Genomic DNA, 19,560 nt, shown 5'->3' with positions numbered 1-19,560 from the left:
AGCGCCCCACCAGCTGGGCTTGCCTTTTATGATAACGGGGTGGGGCTTTAGCAACGAAAGTTCTTTCTATTTCTTTTCTATTTATTTCCCAAATTTGAGCACAAATTAAATTAATATCACATTTTTTCATTTCTTCATCACTTTAAAAAGAGGGGAAAAAACAAACATTTATTTTAGTGAAAGTCAGGCACAATAAATGATGTAAAGATGTGGAACTGTGTTGCAGCTGGAAAAGCAGAACAAACAACAACATTTACCCCGATGATATAAGATATATTATTTATGTCTGGCTGTTTTACTCCCAATATTTTTCTGACCATTTGGATCAATTAAAGTTTCTTCTGTTTCCATCTATTTGAGACAAATATTATTTCACTCCATTCTTTGTTACAGCTGGAAAATGAGGTGAAACATTTCTCTGGTTTTTAAATCTCCCATCCTGGCTTTTTCAGCAGGAAGAGGAACCGCAAACATGGCCGACTTTAACCTGGAAGTCCCATGCGTGACTGTTTTTGATCCTCCTGCATGGGAAAAACTTTCCCCTAAATACAGTCAGTCATAATTCATAACAAACCTGTCTTCAGTAGTTTGCACAACCAACATAAAATCGATTTTATGTGCATTACACTTTTCTATGTGATGAATTTATAGAACGGGAAAATCATCATTTGCGTTATATTTGCTTTCTGTGCCTGGAAACTGGTTTTATCTCTGGGTCTTTTTGCTCCAGGAGACAGATCAGACAGATTAGCCTTCATTATTCTCCCTTCAACACGAACAGCCATGCGGGGAAATTGTGTCAAGAAAGACGCGACAAACCTGACCTGATCAAAAATGCTGATTCCATGGTACTTGGTAGATACCAATCACGGTGTGCACGGTGTGGCTTTTTTCACAACAGTTTCCAGAGTTCATCAACTTTTCACTTGTTGAGTCCATAACAAACAAAATAGAAAAAAAAAACTAAACTGTGTCACGCAATAGGTTCAGTGGATTTAAAAACTGTTGTTTTCTTTTTATGGTATAGATGATATCATTATTTTCATATTTTCATTGTAGAGTCAAGCAAGCATCCTGATGAAATACAACTTATGATCGCTTAACACCATGTGACAATGATTAAGCCTGAAGTTTAAAAAATTCCAGACTTCTTTTCTAAATAACAGACATTGTTTTGAGACAGCAAAACTGAAAATAAAAGCCCGATGTCAGTCCCTTTTATTTTAAAATGAAAATAAATCTAACTAATGTAATTTATTCTCTATTTCCTTTTAAAGATTGTTTCCTTCCAGTAAGTCTTAAATTTGGGGAAATTTTGGAAGCTGACATGCCATCGGCTCATCCCAGCACTCATAATCAGGTGATAAGCTACAAACAATGCAAACATAATTGCCAAATCACCTCTGTGTTATTTTCTCATCATAGTTCTCTGACATATAAAAGATGATCTTTGACATTATAAAGAAACACGCAAGTTTTGATTCACCTCCTTCGATTACACAAATATAATGTCAAAAGTGAACACCTCTTCTGACACTCGTCTCAGAAACACTTCCCACTCTTACCCCTAAACGCCCCCTTGCCCCCTGCCCGCTGTGAGACAATGTAAACTCCCCCCCTCCTATTAACATACTGAGTTGGGAAATACTCCTAAATCGTTCGGTAAGTAGCAGTAACATTCATCCTGCTGGTAAATGACTGCATGTAGTTGAATGTAGGCTGACATGTAGATTCGGTGACAGATGCGTCGGCTCTGATAGAAAAAGACAACAAATTTTTATTTTATTTTACTTTTAATTTTAAAGACGCGAGCGTTTAAATTAGGTCGCTTCTGATATTTTTTGAGGCGCTGTTTAATCTGCCTCTGCAGCTGAGTGATAAAAAAAATATATCGAAAACCCAACGTCACTTCCTTCCGGACCACTGACGCCCCTCTCGTGAGTGGGAGCGTTTCTTTCACGCGCTCTCTCTCTATCTCTCTGTACGTGTATGTGCGCGCGTGTGGTTGGTGGGCCAAGTCAACCGGTGGTCTCGAGCTGCATTTTGGTGTCTGAACATTGTGAAAGTAACGTCTACCCACTGGGAAAGTACACGCAAGTCGGAGTTTCCACGCAGGGGGGTGTTGGCGTGAACTGTCATCGCAGATGAGATCTTGACACGTTTGGTGTGGCGCGTTTTTATTGTTATTTTATTTTATTTTTACCACCATTTTCTTCCCAATGGAGCATCGCTGCATCCACCTATTTGATACCGCTGCCAAATGTATATATATGGCATCTCAAAGTTCAAAATACATTTTCTTGTGAGAAATTAAACCTTTGTTTCACTATTAGTGCAGAGTGTCTCCATCTTGTGGCGTTAATGCACCTCAATCTTAATGCAGGAGTCTTCAATTAATTTTAGTAGGCAAAGCTCCTTATTTTCAAGATAAGATTTTGGGTTTTATGTGAAAGTAAAATCCGATAGATGGTGGGCAGGGGTCAGTGGAGGCCGGACCACGGAACTCGGTAAAACTGCGTTATTTTCTGATCGTTTTCTATCAAAACCAGAATTTGCATCTCTAGCAACCTGAGCTACAGTCAGTCATCTTTTGGATCAGACCACATGTGCCCATGACCTTAAGACTGCACCTTCCTTGAACCAGTTTTTGTTTGTTTGTTTGTTTGTTTGTTTGTTTGTTTAAATACATAAATAGAGCTGCAGTCCTGGACATGTTCTGACTTGGTTGTGTAGAAGTCCTTACACCTGTCAACTTCCCAAACCCTAACCCAGGGTAAAATATTGTTTAACTGCACATTCAGGTCACAACAGATTGGTGCCTCACCTGCAGTTTTGTGGTAAAGAAAGAGCTAATCTCTCCTTTTTGGTTCTGTTTTTAACCTCACTAATACTCAGTTGATATCAATCTAGATCTTGAATACTAAACTGCTAGCATTGGGTTCCACTAAAGTGTGGCTAAGCTAATAGTCTTAGTATTTAGGAGCTCTGTTATGGGAGGAGTTTGGAATAGAGGTTTTCTTTGCTCTTCCCTTTTCTCGTTCCAGAATGAAAATCTTTAAAAGTTATTAAACAAAACGTTCTGATGATTTCGAAAAACATTGAACTATCAATCAGGGTTTTGAATTTGCCCTAAACTCATTCAAATATTGAATAAAAATAATTTCATAATTTATGCTAATTTTATAAATTTGTTTCTTTCTTCATCTGTGACCAAATAATTGGGCAACCATGGCTAAGAACAGTGTGTGTTTGTATGATTCCAGTGATTTATCATGTGCACGATCAGAAAAGGACGTTTCCGTTCAATGTCCGACAATAATGACAAAAAGTTGAACAGATATATTTTTAATTCTTATATATAATAAATTTCTATGTACATTTTATTCTTCTTTTGTAACAAAACAAAAAGAAAGAGAAAGCTTCGATTGCAAACAGTGTTTCATACTTAAAGGGAGAGACAAAATGAAAAAGTGCTCATAAAACTAGAGTGTTATTTCCCTGTTGTAGATATTGTTTAAGTAGATGCGACAGGGGTTTGCCATTGTTTTGCAAAGGGGATTGGTTATTCTGTTGGCCAGGATTCCCCTTGAAGTCACTTTAAACTCATGTGAAATGAGAAGAAACTGATGGTAATCACAAACAAACATAAGAATTGGCAACATAAACAGCTCTGACATAAGAAAGAACGATCCACCACGTAATGCGAGGCGCCGGCTTCTCTCACCGACGTTTTAACAGCAAATTGGTTTGGCAGCTGGACAGTTGTGCTCACATTTCTGCTGGTGTTACTGTGCTTAAATCAAAGTGTTGGAAATGTCCAGGTCGTCTCGCCTGATGGGAATAACCACGCAGTGGATGTAAAACGTCCACACACTCCTGGTGAAACGGAAGTTTCTCCTGACGTGAAAATGTGACAATTTGATCAATTATTTCAGAACTTTTTCCACCTTAATGTTTTTTTTTTGTTTGTTTGTTTTTACAATTTCCTGTTTGGGGAGTGTTGTGTTTTTCATTGTAATTTGCATTTTGTGAGAGTTTGATTTCAACTCATATCCAACAGTTTGGATATGATTTCATCCAATCATGTCATTGTTCCACAGGAGTTTTGGAGATTTAATTCAAGTTGTTGCTAGACCGCATGAAACACTTGACATGTAAAAAAAAAAAAAATAATCCAGTTTGAGTGTTATATATTTTCTCTAACTACTGATTTATGTTTATGCAAATATAATGCTGTTATTTTTTGGTACTTTTCTTCTGAAAAAGTACCTCTGTACAGTGACACTAAGATATTTTGTTATTCTCTCCTTAAGCTTCTGCTTTAGCTAAATAATGCAAATGTGAGGAAAATCCTTCTGGCACAGCAGAAATTGATTTGACGTTCATGAAATTCTCTATAATTCATGTCAGGTATGAACTCAAGAAGACTGAATCAAGGGCATTCATTTAATGTTGTGGAAATTTATGCAACTAGGTTAGCACCACATTTATCTTTTCTATATTTCACCTTCTGACAGATTTATTTGTTTTCCAGGTGAATAACAGAGAAAATATTTTTACATTAAAGGTGGGAAAGGTTCTAAAAATGGTTTATTTAGAACCTTTTGCAGTTACAGGGGTGTGTAGACTTTTGACATCTATTGCACGTTTGAGAGAGCGGAAAGTAGCCTCTGATTCACAAAGGGTGATGTCTGATTGTCTGTCAAGAAGCTTAGAGGAGACAAACTGTGACAACATCATCAACGCAACATGACCACATAAATAACATCACAAAATCTTCCAGTGTACGGATTCATCCTTTAGAACAAGAGGGAACCTCCTTCCCTCCAGTTTAGTTAATACTTCAAACAAAATGAATTCATAAAATTTCTTTAAAGCAGTTCAGACATGCACGACGCAGCCTTGGTCAAACTGGCAGCCGGTTGTTGGGTCCACAGATCACGGTTAGTGTTGGCTGGCGAAGAAGCCCCAGAAAAAGGTGGAGGTTTGGACACAAGTCCAGAGTTTTGGGTCTGGGTCTGGGGGATTGAGATCCAGTTCCAGCCAAGGTAAAGGTCTCACTGAACAGACGGTGTCTGAGGTTTCACCCCAGAATATCTGCGTGGCAGCTCCGAAGACGTCACCACACCAAACGGCACTAACGTTTCACAAACTGTACATGTCCGTAAAAAAAGGGCGCTGGGGCTGGAGGGGTCCAGGTGGAGCACCTGTGCTTGTGAGCGAGAAGAATCCTTCCTTTGTGCTATCGCAGCCCGTATTCCTTTCTGTGGACATCGGGAAGCTGAGGGGCCACGGAGGGGCCCGGGTGGTATCTACATTCTGAACGTAAAGCTGTGGTACGTAACTTTAATTAAAAAATAAATCTGTTTTTTTATACATTTACTAAAACTGTCACCATGTTGTGAGACCTCTACCTCCTGATAGTGTTACTATTTCTGTCTCAAGAAATGCCAAAAACAACCAATCAGAGCTAGGAGGACGGTCTGAGTGCTGTTAATCATGCTTGGCCATGTGCTGCTCATAAAAACTTACTGTTAAAGGAAAACTGTTTATCCACTATCATTGGTGGTCCTGCTAACTAGCCTTAGCATTCTGCAAAAGGCCTTTAAGAGTTTAAACGTTATTTAAAACTACTGAATTGTGTAACTTTTTTTATTATTACATATTTTATTAAATTTTCATTAATGCTTTGCAGATGTTTCTAGTTTTTCAATATGATTGTATTTAATAAATTTATGATCGACTGATGAGGCATTATATTCTTGGATTATATTTTTCTTTGTAATATTTAGGTGGTGACTTTATATAATCCCATGGGGCTTTTACCTCTTCCTGCTCCAATTACAGTTTTCTGGCTATGGTCTTTAAAAAGCCTGACCTGTTGATTCTAATTTTGGTCTGAAATGTTGATAAATTTAGCAAGAAATTCAGTGAGTTGGTAACAGTAGAGTCACTGTTGGTATCTGCAAAAGTGCAGACATGAGCTGGTGGGTCTGCCAGTCAAGACTCAGCGGTTCGTTTCCAGACGTTTGTCGAGGTTGATGAGATCTATAAAATAAAGGAAACCTGGGCCGATTTGTTGGTGGAGTTAACTTTTCATCTGTATATTGATTTTTCTAATTAAACTAAATACTCATGACCGGTTCTGCTATCTGAAAGCAGATGTAGCATAGAAGAGAGTAAGGAGGACAGTGTGAGAAGTAGGTACATGAGTTTGATTGGCAGCGATAAGACCCTCCTCCTGGCTGTGATTGGTTGTTTCTGACCAAACTGTATTTCTGCAGGGAAAGGATAGAGGAAGTTGAATATTTCATATTTTGTCTCTCATACTATACTGTCATGATATAGCGACAGTTTTAAGAAATAATAGAAAGGAAAAAAAATACTTTTTTTTATAAAAGTTACATACCGCGGCTTTAAGGGCGCTCAAACGACTGAGGAGAAAAAAAGAAAAACACGCAAGTGAGTTCAGGGAGGATTGTTTTGTGCTCACTGTGTTTTTGTTTTGTTTTTGAAGGCACTGTCCTGTCACATGATGTCCACAAAGAACTCACAGGGGTTGCCCATGGCGTGCTGGAACGACTGGCGGCTGGCGGTGAGCTCCGGGGGAACGGACGCCAGCTCTCTCCCCGGCGGCGCTCCGGGGGGCGTGCTGCTGCTCACCGAGGGTTTGGGGGCGAGGCGAGCTAGACAGTAAGGGGGAGGCAAGCCTGGGGGACCGTAGGAGGAGGCGTGGCTCCGCTCGCTCTGCGCGCAGGAGCCCGGCCCCACCTGGGTGAAGGGGGTGTGGCTGTAGCCGAAGGAGGGGTGGTTGCTCTGGGACAGCGAGTGGCTCCTGTGCGAGTGGCTGTGACTGAGGCTCGACCTGGCGTGGCTGTGGTGGCTCATCTGGCTGGCGGAGCGGTCGCCCCGCCTCGCTCCGCGGACGCCGGGCTCCGACTCGCAGCACGTCGTCCTCTGAGCCTTCTCCTGCGGGGAGCGTCTGTCTTTGCCTGCGCTGGGGTTTGATCCACTGCTTCGACTTCCTGTTGACAAAAAAAAAAAAAAAAACAAAGAAGAAGAAATAAAGATGTTTCAAGTGGGCCTTTTGCAGCATTTGCAGAAAACAGCCCAAAACACACTGAGTGGCAGCTGCAACAGATCAGATGGAGCTGACTCAGAACCAGAAACTGATTGCAGGAAAATAGTAAAAGGTCACACATTAAACAACAGCTTAGCGGAGACTTTGTCAGCTGAAACTCTAAACCGGATAATATACATTAAAGCTTATTGTTTAAGATGTGACATTTTATAAGGCTATCTAGGAAAGAGTCACCAGTCAAGAGCAAACATGATTAAGTCAAAGGTTTGAGCTTAAAGATCCACCTCAACTACAATCATCCCGCAGCTGCTGTTTCTACAGACACAAACATTCACAGTGAAAGCAGCGCTTTGGAAAAACATTCATACCACTTGAATTTTTTACTTTTTTAACAAATTGTTACATTGCAACCAGAAAATTTAATCTATTTTACGTTAAGGAATTAAATAGTTTTGGAATTTTCTTCCAAACAAAGATCCATTTTGAACTTCAATGCATCTAAATAAAACGTTTTTGGGCGACAAAAGCTTTAAATTTGATAGATTACAATAGAAAATATGTTCTCGCTTTCAAAAAACCATCATCAGACAAAAGGTTTTTGCAATAAAGTGAATTTATGGATTGTCTTTTACTATATTTGTAGAAAATGCTCTAAAAAAATTCTTTATTTCCTCTTAAATGTATATATTTATACCGAATGTCTTTACAGTGTGATTGGCTCACATCCTTGGACTACAAAGCTGATTCTGAAAGAACAAACAGTTTGAGAAAAAAGACATAAAAAAATATTACCGGTTGTGTTGGAGTCATCTTTTGTGGATTTTTATTGAAATCATCCCATCAAAAATCATAAAAACATTTTTATTCAAACACATTAGTATTACTTTTTCACTACAAATGATTTAAGAGCCATTTGAGGCACATGGAATGGAAAATTAATGTTTTGGCCAACAAGTAAATGCTATATGCACAACTCCATCCCCACAGTGAAACGGTTGTGGCAGCATAATGCTGTGGGGGCAGAGAGAGGGATGGGATCAGATTATATGGATAGATGGATGCAGGGTAAAAACATGTTACAAGGTGAAAAATAAACATAAAACAACTATAAACACACCCAAAGCTACAAAAGAATTATGTAATCTAAGCATTTTTATATGTTTGAATGGCCTAGTCAAAGTCTGTACCCTACAATTCAATTAAAAATCTGCAGCCAGTTTCAGAAAAAAGAAGTAGTCTCCATGAAGCTGGTAGAGACATTCAGATGTAAATACGTCTAAAAACCTGAACCCAGACATCCACCACAATACTCTACTATGTTGATTTATAAGATAAAACCTCAATAAATACGATAATATTTGTGGTTGTAATGCACCATGAAAAGGGTCAAGTGGCTTGAATATGTCTGCAAGGCACTGCACATACAAACGTGACACACCAGCATCAGAAAAAGCACAACTCGTTTCAGTAACTTACTACATAGACCATCAAATGTACCTCAAAAGGAAGATTTCAGCGCAGCTGTGCTGCTTACACTGATGGAGGTGTACCACACGTTGCAAAAACAACATTTCAACTTCTGCAATGAGCCCAACAGCACTGGGTAAAGTGGTGCATGATTGTCCCCAAGCAGCACAAGCCTCAAGATTGATCATCCTGCATCATGCATCTCCCAGCGCACAAAACAAACGCATGCCCAAAGGTGCAGAGACGGAGAAATCGGCTGTCAGGAGAGTCACACAAAGGATACACAGAAACAGGAAAAAAAAAAATCACGGAGCTGGCAGAGGATGGGGGGAGAAGAGAAGAAAGAGAAAACCTTAAAGGTGCGGTATGATAGGTGGAGAATGCTGAGTGTGGGAGAAAAAGATGAGAGGATGGAGGGAGAGCGAGACTGGATGGTGAGTGAGAAGAGCAGCAGAGGAGGAAGATGAAGAAAAAGAGGAGGAGGAGGAGAAGAGGGGGTTAGCAGGCTTACCAGTTCCCCCAGTGTCCTGGGACTACCTCCTCCTTCAGTCTACCGTAGCCCAGCAGAAACAGAGGGAACAACAGGATTACACACACCTCACCAGCCAGATGTCCCCATCCTAAACCTGCTCCACTGCCTTTCAACTAACTCTGCTTCCTGCTGCTTTCCTGTCCCTGTCCAGCTGAATAAATCATGGCTTATAATCCAATAAAAACAAACACATGCATATGACTAAACAAATTGTGCTCTAGCATAAATACAATGCAAAAAACCCACAAAATATTACCCAGTATTTTTGGTCTGGTTTCTAGTGAAAATAAGGCAAAACTAACACTTTTTAGCAAGTCATAGGAGCTTATTTTAACTCAATAATTCCTTAATATTGATGAAAAAGTATCAGTTCCACTAGCAGATTATTTCTCTTATAACAAGGGAATAACGGCTTGTTAGTGAAGTGAAATAATCTGCCCCTTTCCCCATCAATGTTATGCTCTTTCTGATTTAAAATCAAGCTCCTATATCTCGCTTAAAAGTTAATTGTGAGTTAAATTTGCCTTATTTCAAATGTACCAAATATTTGCTCCCAGAAACTAGATCCAAATTATTTGGTAGGTTTTTGTGTTTTTGCAGCGTAACGGCAACCCCTCCTTTCTCTTAAGTTTGTTTTCTCTGTTCTTTCAAAGACTGGTGAAAAGAATGGCTGAAAGCAAGATATGGCCATGCTTAGATGAATCACTCACAATGATGAAAAACAAACCGATAGTTTAGCTGAATTGATCAGTTTAATATTCCCACTCCAGCCCCCCAAAACCCTTCAGGCTCTCTGCGCTCTTTCAATGCAAAAAAAAAAAAAAAAAAAATCATGCATCACCAGCACATTTAGACAAAAGATCATCTGAGGACTCATAGAGAAGCAGATGGGATTTGCTTGTGATTCCGGATCACACGGCTGATCAGATGTCTTTTAGCGTCTTGTACACACCCAGTACTGCAGAGCCGTCCGCTGCGTGACTCAACGCGCTCATGACTGACCTTGACGACAACAGGACGCGTTTTAGAAAACACAGACTGAACGATGGAGAAGGCAATCCAAAAGCAAAGGGCCAGAGCGGCTAGCGTTAAGCATGAGTCACACGCTTGCTAACACGGACGTCATGTGACACAGACAGTTTTGAGTCAGATTACATTAATTAATGATTCAGTGATGGAAAACCGAGGGGGCCCGTCTTGCGCCATCGTCGCTGCTCACCCTCACTGTGCTGGCTGCCGGCGCTCCCGCTGTGGAAACTGTGGCACGGGTCGGAGTATCCCGGCGGGAAGCAGGGGGGCGCCGACGGAAACGGAGGGTAAGGGAACGGCTGCCCACCAAGAGGCCAAGGGTTGGTGGTGGGAGGTAGCGGCGCCAACGTGTCCTGCTCAGAGCCTCCGCCACTGGATCCCTCATTCAGATTGAGTGACGCCATGTCTTAAAGCAGGAGAGAAGGATCAAATAAGCATAAAGAAGTAACAGAGGGGCTCAATTATAAAGGAATAAGCATCTATACTTTGGCAGAGGTCCCCAAATGTGTAGTAGCACTGTTCAGAGAAGGTGATTTTGTTGACGGTGTGTCTCAGGTAGCCATGTTTCAGCAGACTGCTCGCGTACTTCCGTGCATCTCGCCGGTCCTTGAAGCCCTCCACTCTGGAGTAAAGCCAGTCCACCACATCAGCACCTAAACGCAGCAACACACACACAGAAACACACAGACATGGTGGCTCCAGCTGCGACACACACGCTGGAAATGCTGCTGACACAACAAAGTGACCCCAGAGACTACAATGTGCAAGCACTAGTAATTTTGATACCATCACAGCTCACAACATTGTGTGTAGTGAATATCTTTTGTAGTTTCTGTTCAGTTCTGTGCGACTTCCAGTAAACTGGCTTTAAAACCACAGAATGCATGTGCTTCTAACGTTTTGCTCTGCTCTTCTCACCTATGACGGCATTGGCGATGGTGATCTTCAGCCACATCCTGTCGCGTATCTCCAGGCCAGAGTCAGGCAGCTGCATCACCTTCACAATGGTTGCCATGTCTGTTTTACCAACCGACAGAGGCAGGTCATCAAATTCTGAGACAGAGAAAGAATGGGGAAAAAAAAAATATATATATATATGTTTGTCAAAATCTGAATTATTACTCAAAGTGTTTTCATAAAGAAGACTCTGGCTGTCTTTACCGTAATGTGGATAAGGTCCCGTCAGCGCTGTGGTGTGAGAAATCCAGGCTGCAGGGTCGATGGGTCTCACTGGCTCCGCTGAGTATATTAAACAAAAATGCTCAGGTAACTAACTCAACATTTTACCTTGCAAAAATATTTACACCCTTGTTTAATTTTATCTCATTGCAACCACAAATTTAAGGGCCTATTCTCGGGATTTTATCTGATAGACCAACATAAAGCAGGGTAATTGTGATGTAAAAGAAAAACTTGTGGATGTTATTTAGGCCTTTACCTCTAAATAAAATCAAAAATAGTATATTAACTTGTTAAGATCGTCATTGTTTAATCTGACGACAAACAAAGGGATGATTATGTGACCAGAAAGCCACCGTTTTAAAGTAGCCAGAGGAAGTTCTGGTTGAAGCCACATGCCATGTTAAGACACAGTAAATGATAATTACTTAAGACGAAAATGGAAGTTTCATGCAAACTTTCAGAAAATTATTGCTGCACGTCATTCTGAGTAGACTCTACTGAAAAGTGGAAGTTGCACCGTCATGAAGCGGCTGCGCTTTTCTTTTAACAGAGAAGTCCAAGTAAGTGCAATTGCAGCAACTGTGGTTGAGTGCAGACTCAGGGGGTTGCATACAAATGAACAGAAAACTTTTGTGTTACACATTACTTTGTGCTTTTGCTAAACACATTGAATTACTCTGAAGTTTGTGGTAGTGGTGTGACCACGATCAAGGGGTGTGAATACATTTTGCGAGTGTCATCTCTCCATACGTGACTGAGGAAGATCTTACCACGAGGGATGGTGAAGTAACTCCGCGGAGACGGATCCCAACATTTGGCAACAGTGAGACTAATAGGGCTAAAAAAGGAAGAATTTAAAAGAAAGTAAAGGGTAAAAACACAGACATCTGCAAATATAAGGTGTAAACTGAAAAGAGTGCCGAGGCATATTAAAAAATAAAAGACAAAGTGTGAAAAATTAATTAATTAAAATTGTTGTTCCTCTTTATGTACAGATTATCAGATTTATTAAACAGTAATTAATTACATTTAAATAGTAATAAGCTGAAAAATAGTTTAGTACAAATCAGTGATGCAGCTGTATATGAATATTATACATTAGCAGGTTTGGGTGTTACTATGGAAACCACGATGGGTTATAAACCAACATCTGCCTTCATTTTTATTCAAATATGTGTGAAAGATGTGCCAAAAAAATTAAAATAAGGGAATTTTTTACTGCTGCAGCATAATTTTAGTGCATTTGTGGGAAAAGTCAGCTGTGATATTTAGAAAAAACCGAGAGCAATTCCTATAAACTAACCATAACTGAAGCTTTTTTAAAATATTTATATTTAACTTTTTTTGTTGAACAACGAACCTTTAGTCAGTATTTATAAGATCTGACACAGATGTAGTTCAGTCGTCTAATTTTAAAAATAGGAAAGACAAGATTATATTAAACCACTTCAGTAAAAAAGTTTTTTTCAGCAAATCTTAACAAGGGTGACAATAAACATGGATTTCATGTCTGCAGCCTAAAGATGTAAGAGAAATATGTGTCAATTTGACAGCCGGCATTCCTCAACAATCTTTCAAAAAATGATTTTGTAGTAATATAAATACCAACTTTTTGATATAACTGAAGCATTTAATATTTCTTACAAAGCACAAACAGACAGTTTGATGCTGTTCTCCAACAGTAACTGAGTGAGTTCGATGCTCTTACCCAGTCTTAGAAACGATTTCTCTCAGGATCCTCACAGCGTCATCGTTGCTCATGTTCTCAAAATTCACATCATTTACCTGGTTCACATACAAAACATTAAGGTCAGGTTTCACTGTGCAGCTTTTTAGGACCTAGAAGTCATTTTGAACGTTTTGGTGGGAGAGGAAGTTTGGGTGTTTAGAGCTTTAAGGCCTTCAGATTCATACAAATCCTAAACCATACATAAAATGCAGCGATCACAGAAAATACAATCAGCCTTCACGTGCTTCAGACGATGCGTAACAACAAAACTCTTGATGTACAGAGATCACAAGACGGCAACCGCACAAAGGAAAACTTCAACATAAAAGCCTTGCTACGGAAGTGAATAAGATGTGGTTATCGATATGCTTTAAAAACCACAGACGTAGACACATTCATGTCTTTTCGTCTCATCTGTGACGCATTAACTGTGGCAGCTACAGAGTCATTGGTGTACACGAAGAAGACAGATACTTATCATGATTTTTAAATTCATCACAAAGGATTTGTAAAAGTGGAGGTGTACCTGCAGGAGCATGTCTCCTGGTTCTATTCTGCCGTCAGCAGCCACGGCTCCTCCCTTCATGATGGAGCCAATGTAAATGCCGCCATCTCCCCGGTCGTTACTCTGACCTACAATACTGATGCCCAGGAAGTTGTATTTCTCTGTCAAAAAGCAAAGAAAAAAAAGTGTGAGGAGTAAGATATAAAGAAAAAAACTAAACGGCAAAGTGCAAATCTCATTTACCCATGTTGAGTGTGACGGTGATGATGTTGAGGCTCATGGTGGAGTCTGTGATACTGCTGAAAGATGAAGACTAGAAAGGGAGAAAGAGGTAAATAAAAAGTGACACGGAGTCCATATCAATCAGCTCTCTCATCGTTTTCCGCTGCTCGCCGTCAGCGTTCATTCGTGCTCTGGCGGTGATGGGGCTTAGAAGTGCGTACCCGGTCTATCTTGGCCATTTTGTGTCTCCGTCTGCGCCGCTTGTGTCTGCGCATGAGCTGCGAAGAAGAACTTTGTTCTGTGGAGCTGCTGAGCCTGAAACACAAAGAGGGAAGATGGAGTTTCAGAAACAGAATGAGAGGGAAAATGAGATGTAGCCGATTAAAAGGCCAAGTTGAGAAAAGCAAGTTGCACTAAGACCACTTCAGTCCCTAAGCTGTTTTTCTTTTGGGAGCCAACTTCAATCGACATTGATGATTAAATACGTGAGAGAGTCGAGGTTGAGTGGAGAACTGTAATGTTTTGTTTGCAGGCAACCACAGAAAAACAATAAACTTGAACTGTAACTGCTTGTAAGATAATCCATCAGTAGAGACAAACTGATTGAATATTTACATCTGTATTGGTCCTGATATTGAAAAGAATCTTTGGGTATTGGTGAGAATGAGCTCGATCAATGAAGGCAGATCTATTCAGTATAATTCTACGCTTTACTATTTATTTCACATTCTATGTTGGCTGCAGTTTATTTTTTCAACCTATTGCTTTAGTCAGTTTCACTTTCTGTATTATTTATTTTACAATGGCTGTTATTGACGGAACAAATTAAAGTTGTTTTTAAATGTTTGATCAAGCTAGTGAAGCTATTGGTGTATTTAAATGTGCTTTACTGATGCAGAGTTAGAAAATAAAATTGTAAAATGGTACATTTATGTCTTTGATTTAAAAAAAAGAAACATTTTAAGTCATTTCAGTGATGTTTTGCTGCATCAGGTCGGTATCAGCCGATACTAAAACTGTGATATTTGTATCGTATCAGAAGTAAAATAAATAAATAACATGGATCGATGCGTTTCTATCCATCACAAGGCAGCATAGAGAGAAACAAGACAAACAACCAAAAGTCAAAGCAAAAGAAGAAGTCTGTCATTTTTAGTTTATATTTTATTATATAACAATAGTTATGTAATTAATCATATGTTATTCGATTAAACTTAGACAGTTATAGAATTTTAAATCCATAAAGCTGTAAAGTAAAGCCTATTCTGTCAAAGCACCTTGTAAACAGATGTTTGTTTTAGGGATGCACAAATATGGGCTGGTTCTGATATCCAACATTAGTACTGTTTTTATGCCCCATATCCAATATAGATGTATTTTGTAAAGGTTTTATTGGCTCTAGTGGCCTTTATTTGATAGTGAATTGACAGGAAAGTGGGTAATGAGAGAAGAGGGAAGACATGCATCACAGGTCACCAGGCTGGGAATCGAACCTGTGACAGCTGAATCGAGGACTACAGCCTCCTTATGTGGGCTGTGCTAAACCCCTGCGCCACCACATGCAATATTTACCAATATATATCACATATATACTTCACTGACTACTGTTTCTCTGCTTCCCACAATCCTGCGCTGCATCGCCATCACTCACATGACCAAACTCGCCTAGAGTGGCCTACTCAAAGTCTAGACTTAAATCCAATTGATCTAAAACTCTTCACTGCACCTGAATTTAGAAAAATCTGCAAAAAAGAATGGAAAAATCCTCCAACTCTGATTACTGAGTTGGAGGAATCTCTAAAAATCCTTATTTTTAGGGAACGATTATTTTTCATACAGGACCAGGTCAGTTCGGTTTGCTTTTTTTGCCCTTTGATACATTAAATTATTTTTGAAAAATGCATTTATTTTGACCATTTTAACAGAACCATATGTTTCTTTTAGTGTTTGAGGGGCTTAGAAGCACATCTTATGAGGTGAGGTGTCACGTTACCTGCTGGCATCCTCATCCTCCTCGCTGTCAACAAATGAGCTGGAATCCAGCTCGCTGCTCATTACCGAGGCGCTGTCGTAACCCATGGCCGAGTCCCTGGCGGTGCGCTCGGATTTAGAGTGACCGTTGATGCGAGGGACTGCAGAGAAAGAGAGCAGAGGACGCGCTGTGAGTCAGAATCTGAGGTCATGTTGCTCATCGTAGGCTTGGATCAGAATGAGAGGGAAAAACAGGAATCAGGGAGCAACATAAACACACACAGGAGAGGTTTTTAAGAGAGGAAACTGGAAGTGCAGCTCCTAAAGTTTGGAGAAATTCTCGCCCCGATCCGTACGTACATTGCCTTTGAGGCGGCGTTGTCTCGGGGTAACAGCGGACTTGCCGGAAAGGTGTCAAGAGGCGAAAAAGGCGTGGCCGCCCGTGTTTTCGCCTCGAGCGAGTAAAACATTCCAGCCACGCCGGGGTTTCCATGGCTAGCTCCGCCCTGACGAAAGCTGAGCTACTGCACATGAACGGCTCGGGATTCTCACCCAGGCATATTTCTTTCCCCACAATATGACAGCAAAACAGAGCAAAAAAATAAAATAAAAACAAGTGTGCAGGTTCACAGAGCCAGGCTGAAAATGTGCGTCCTTGTGATGCCAGCCGCTCTCTAAGCCTCAGCCACCAGCTGGCTGCTCACAGTTCATCTACAACAGAGACACGAACAGTAAGGAGAATAAGCAGAAATCCTCGAAATCAAGTGAGCAATTTACCTCAAAGACAGTCAACTCAACTAAACTGTTAATAAATGAACTACAGATCTTGCATAATTCATAATGCACTGAGAGGTAGTAAAGAATTGTAACTAAATAATCAATACGATGCTATATTTTGACAAAAAAAAAACACTATATAACCAATCACAAAGAAACGCTAATGTTTCCAGTAAATGAATCCTGAATCGTTATTTAACGTCACCTCACCTCAGCTGAAAGTCCATCCCAAAGTGACAAAGTGAGTAAAGAGTGAAGAGAAAGTATTTCCTCCTCCTTCCCTCCCTCGCTCACTCACTCCTCATATGGCATGCAGCTATACAGTAGACCCTCAAACTAATCTGCCGCCAACCAATCAGATGACAGGATTCCACCAAACAACAACAAGGAACATTGGTTTTGGGATTATAGGCGACCTGCAGCCGTTTTCTTCAGGTAAAAACAACTTTATTTAAGCTTACGTAATTGTACACCACTTATATCATTAAAAGAAATGCAAGAGTCCTTTAAAGTGAAAAGAGAGCGGTTTAATTTGAGAGGCTGTTTTTCCTTTCTGCTCTCTGTTAATACTTTAATACTGGCAAAAGTGCTGTGGCTTAGCTGTATTTTCTTTGACCTCAATCCAGACAGCAGGGAACATCATCACAATTAATGTAAAAGCAGCATTCTCAATACGTTTTTCTCTTTTATTAGAAAAAAATAATTGAAATTATTATTTTTTTTCCATGATGCCATTTGGATCACAAATTGGTTTCTTAACATTTTTCATCTAAAACGGTTTCCAAACATTTATGTGCATCTGTGTTTATGTTCAACATATGATATTATAGTTCACTAGTTTGGGAAGGATATGTGGATGAAGAAAGTAAGAATGAAGGAAGGAACAATGAAAATATGTAAGGAGGGATCCAAGGAACAAAAGTAAGGACATAAAGGGAGGAAGGAAGGAAATATTTTTTAACAAAAAGAAGGAAATGAAGTAGGACACAAGGAAGTAAATAAGATAAGAGAAACAGGGATGACGGAGGGAAGAAAGGAAAACAGGAAAAACAAAATGGAGGGGAGGGCACCACGTTTAGTGTTTACTAAAATTAATAAGCGCTACTTTTTCCAGACTCTTATCTTCTTTTTCTATACATTTGCAGACCTGAAAAATAACAAAATCGGCATCACACTTTTCCCCCTCGAGATCTGTAAAATATCCAACAGCATGACTTTTTTTTTTTAATCATCAAATGTGAGGAGATGAGATTGGTGGAGCTACAAACAAATCATCACCGTGCAACAGCGAGAATTCTCACACTAAGGAGGAATCACCTAAAGCATGTGGATAAGGTGTCAGGGAAATTCCTGCTGCTCATCATGATGCTGCCGGCAGCGAGGCAGCAAGGTGGGGCGCTGCCACTTCCTGCTTCATATGTCTTCACATCCAGCTCTCCACACTCAGACAAACCAAATTACATTTCACCAGGCCTTGCTTGCCAGATTTATGAGCTGCTGGTGAACCCTCAGGGGCCATCTTGGCTCCCTCTGGTGGTTTCATTTAATTAGCTCTAACAAACATACAGAAAATAAGGGGCAGCGAGACGGGAAGAGGGGCTGGGTTTCGCCGAAGAGTCGCGTAGGATGTTGTAACCCACCAGAAATTGGAGTGGAGGAAGCAGGAAGATGCCCAGTTTGTTCGTCTGGGTTACATCTCACCCGAAAACAAAGCCACAACAGCAGATGTTCAGTTTGATTGCAACAGCAGTGAGAATGAATCTGTTGCCAAATCTAGATCCTAACAAAATCTAGCAGAGTATTAGAAGATAAATCTCTGGGAAAGCAGAGAGAGAGAGAGAGAGAGAGAGAGTCCTGCAGAGGAATTTACACGAGCTGAAGCTCAAACTTCAGACTATTCTACTGGGACTTTATGGGGCAGACTAGAAGAAAATAGCACATACTGGAACAACTGAGAAAAAATCTGAAAAATGTGGCATGTATTTATATCGATGTCACCTCCTGAGTTTGTATTTGGTGCATCTATAAGTTTTATTTTTACTCATCTGTAGATGTACATTTTTGCCCGTCCCTCTATAAAAATATCCACATAAAAAGCAGAATAACTAACAAATTTTAAAGTCTTTCAACAGATTTTCAATTGGACATTCTAACAGATGAAGATGCTTTGAGCGAAACTATTTTATTGTACCTTTGGCTGCATGTATATTGTTGGGATTTTGTTTATTACTTACTTCAAGTATGTAAATGATACCTAGCTTCCCACTTATTACAAAATAACAAACATTTCACAAGAACTGCAGGACACTAGAACCAAAGAAAATAGCTAGCATATTAGAAAAGGAGAGAGAAGAAGCATTGCTCAATTGCTGTGTTTTTTTAGCTCCATCGTTTTCCCATCAACTCTGATCAGTTTCACTTGGCCCTGCTGCAGACAAGTATTCCCACAGCATAATGCTGCCATCGCCATGTTTCACTGCAGGCATGGTGTGTTTATAGTGAGGCACAAAAAGATAAATTTTGGTCTCATCTGACCAGAGCATTTTATTCCACATATTATCTGTTTTTCTCTTCCATGAGGACCAGATTTGGAGAATGCAGAAATAATAATTATCTTGTCAACTTAAATCTCAAACCTGAGCTTCTCCAGACTTCAGGCTCCTTCTCTGTCAGCTAACATAATTGGCCAGCTCTTTCTGTGCCATTCTATTTTTGGATAAAAGAGTTGTTGTATAACTTGTTCCTGTTTCAAACGTCTCCACATCTTTAACCCATGATCCATCTGATGCCGTTTGTTCATTAATGTTTTCTGACAAATCTCTGAGGCTGTAAAAGAACATATGGGTTATACAGAGAATAAAATACATACATATTAACTCTATAAATTAGGAGGCTTCTGAATGCATTTGATTTTATTCAGGTGGAATTAGAGTAAAGTTGACTGAAATGCAGTTTCTTCTACTCTGTTTTGGTCTATTATATAACACACTCAACTTTGTAGCTAGAAAGAAGGAAAATATGGAAAAGTTCAAGCAGCTTTTACGAAGCTTCATACATGCAGTTGT

At 39.9% G+C, this 19,560-nt stretch overlaps 1 protein-coding gene across 6 annotated transcripts in view; it reads right to left on the bottom strand.

Moving 5' to 3' along the window:
- Nucleotides 1-3,973: 3,973 nt before the first annotated feature.
- LOC122839466 (segment polarity protein dishevelled homolog DVL-1-like) overlaps nucleotides 3,974-19,560 on the bottom strand; it is a 32,977-nt gene continuing 17,390 nt past the window's right edge. The window contains exons 5-16 of one of the 6 annotated variants that reach the window (XR_006372048.1): nucleotides 15,741-15,879; nucleotides 13,969-14,062; nucleotides 13,769-13,838; nucleotides 13,547-13,686; nucleotides 13,000-13,076; nucleotides 12,062-12,129; nucleotides 11,028-11,348; nucleotides 10,595-10,762; nucleotides 10,300-10,515; nucleotides 10,033-10,082; nucleotides 9,060-9,098; nucleotides 6,892-7,025 (exon numbers count right to left, since the gene is read on the bottom strand). Coding sequence is in view for 5 of the 6 variants with exons in the window: in XM_044131045.1 (XP_043986980.1) it covers nucleotides 6,529-7,025; nucleotides 10,300-10,515; nucleotides 10,595-10,762; nucleotides 11,028-11,348; nucleotides 12,062-12,129; nucleotides 13,000-13,076; nucleotides 13,547-13,686; nucleotides 13,769-13,838; nucleotides 13,969-14,062; nucleotides 15,741-15,879 (1,790 nt within the window). In the remaining variant the exon portion in view is untranslated. The other 5 variants (XM_044131055.1, XM_044131064.1, XM_044131083.1 and 2 more) reach the window with 5 other exon arrangements.

Source organism: Gambusia affinis, linkage group LG01, assembly GCF_019740435.1.
Source record: "Gambusia affinis linkage group LG01, SWU_Gaff_1.0, whole genome shotgun sequence".
NCBI lineage: Eukaryota > Metazoa > Chordata > Actinopteri > Cyprinodontiformes > Poeciliidae > Gambusia > Gambusia affinis.
The sequence above is the reverse complement of the archived record's forward strand: the minus strand, read 5'-3'. Positions and strand labels throughout refer to the sequence as shown.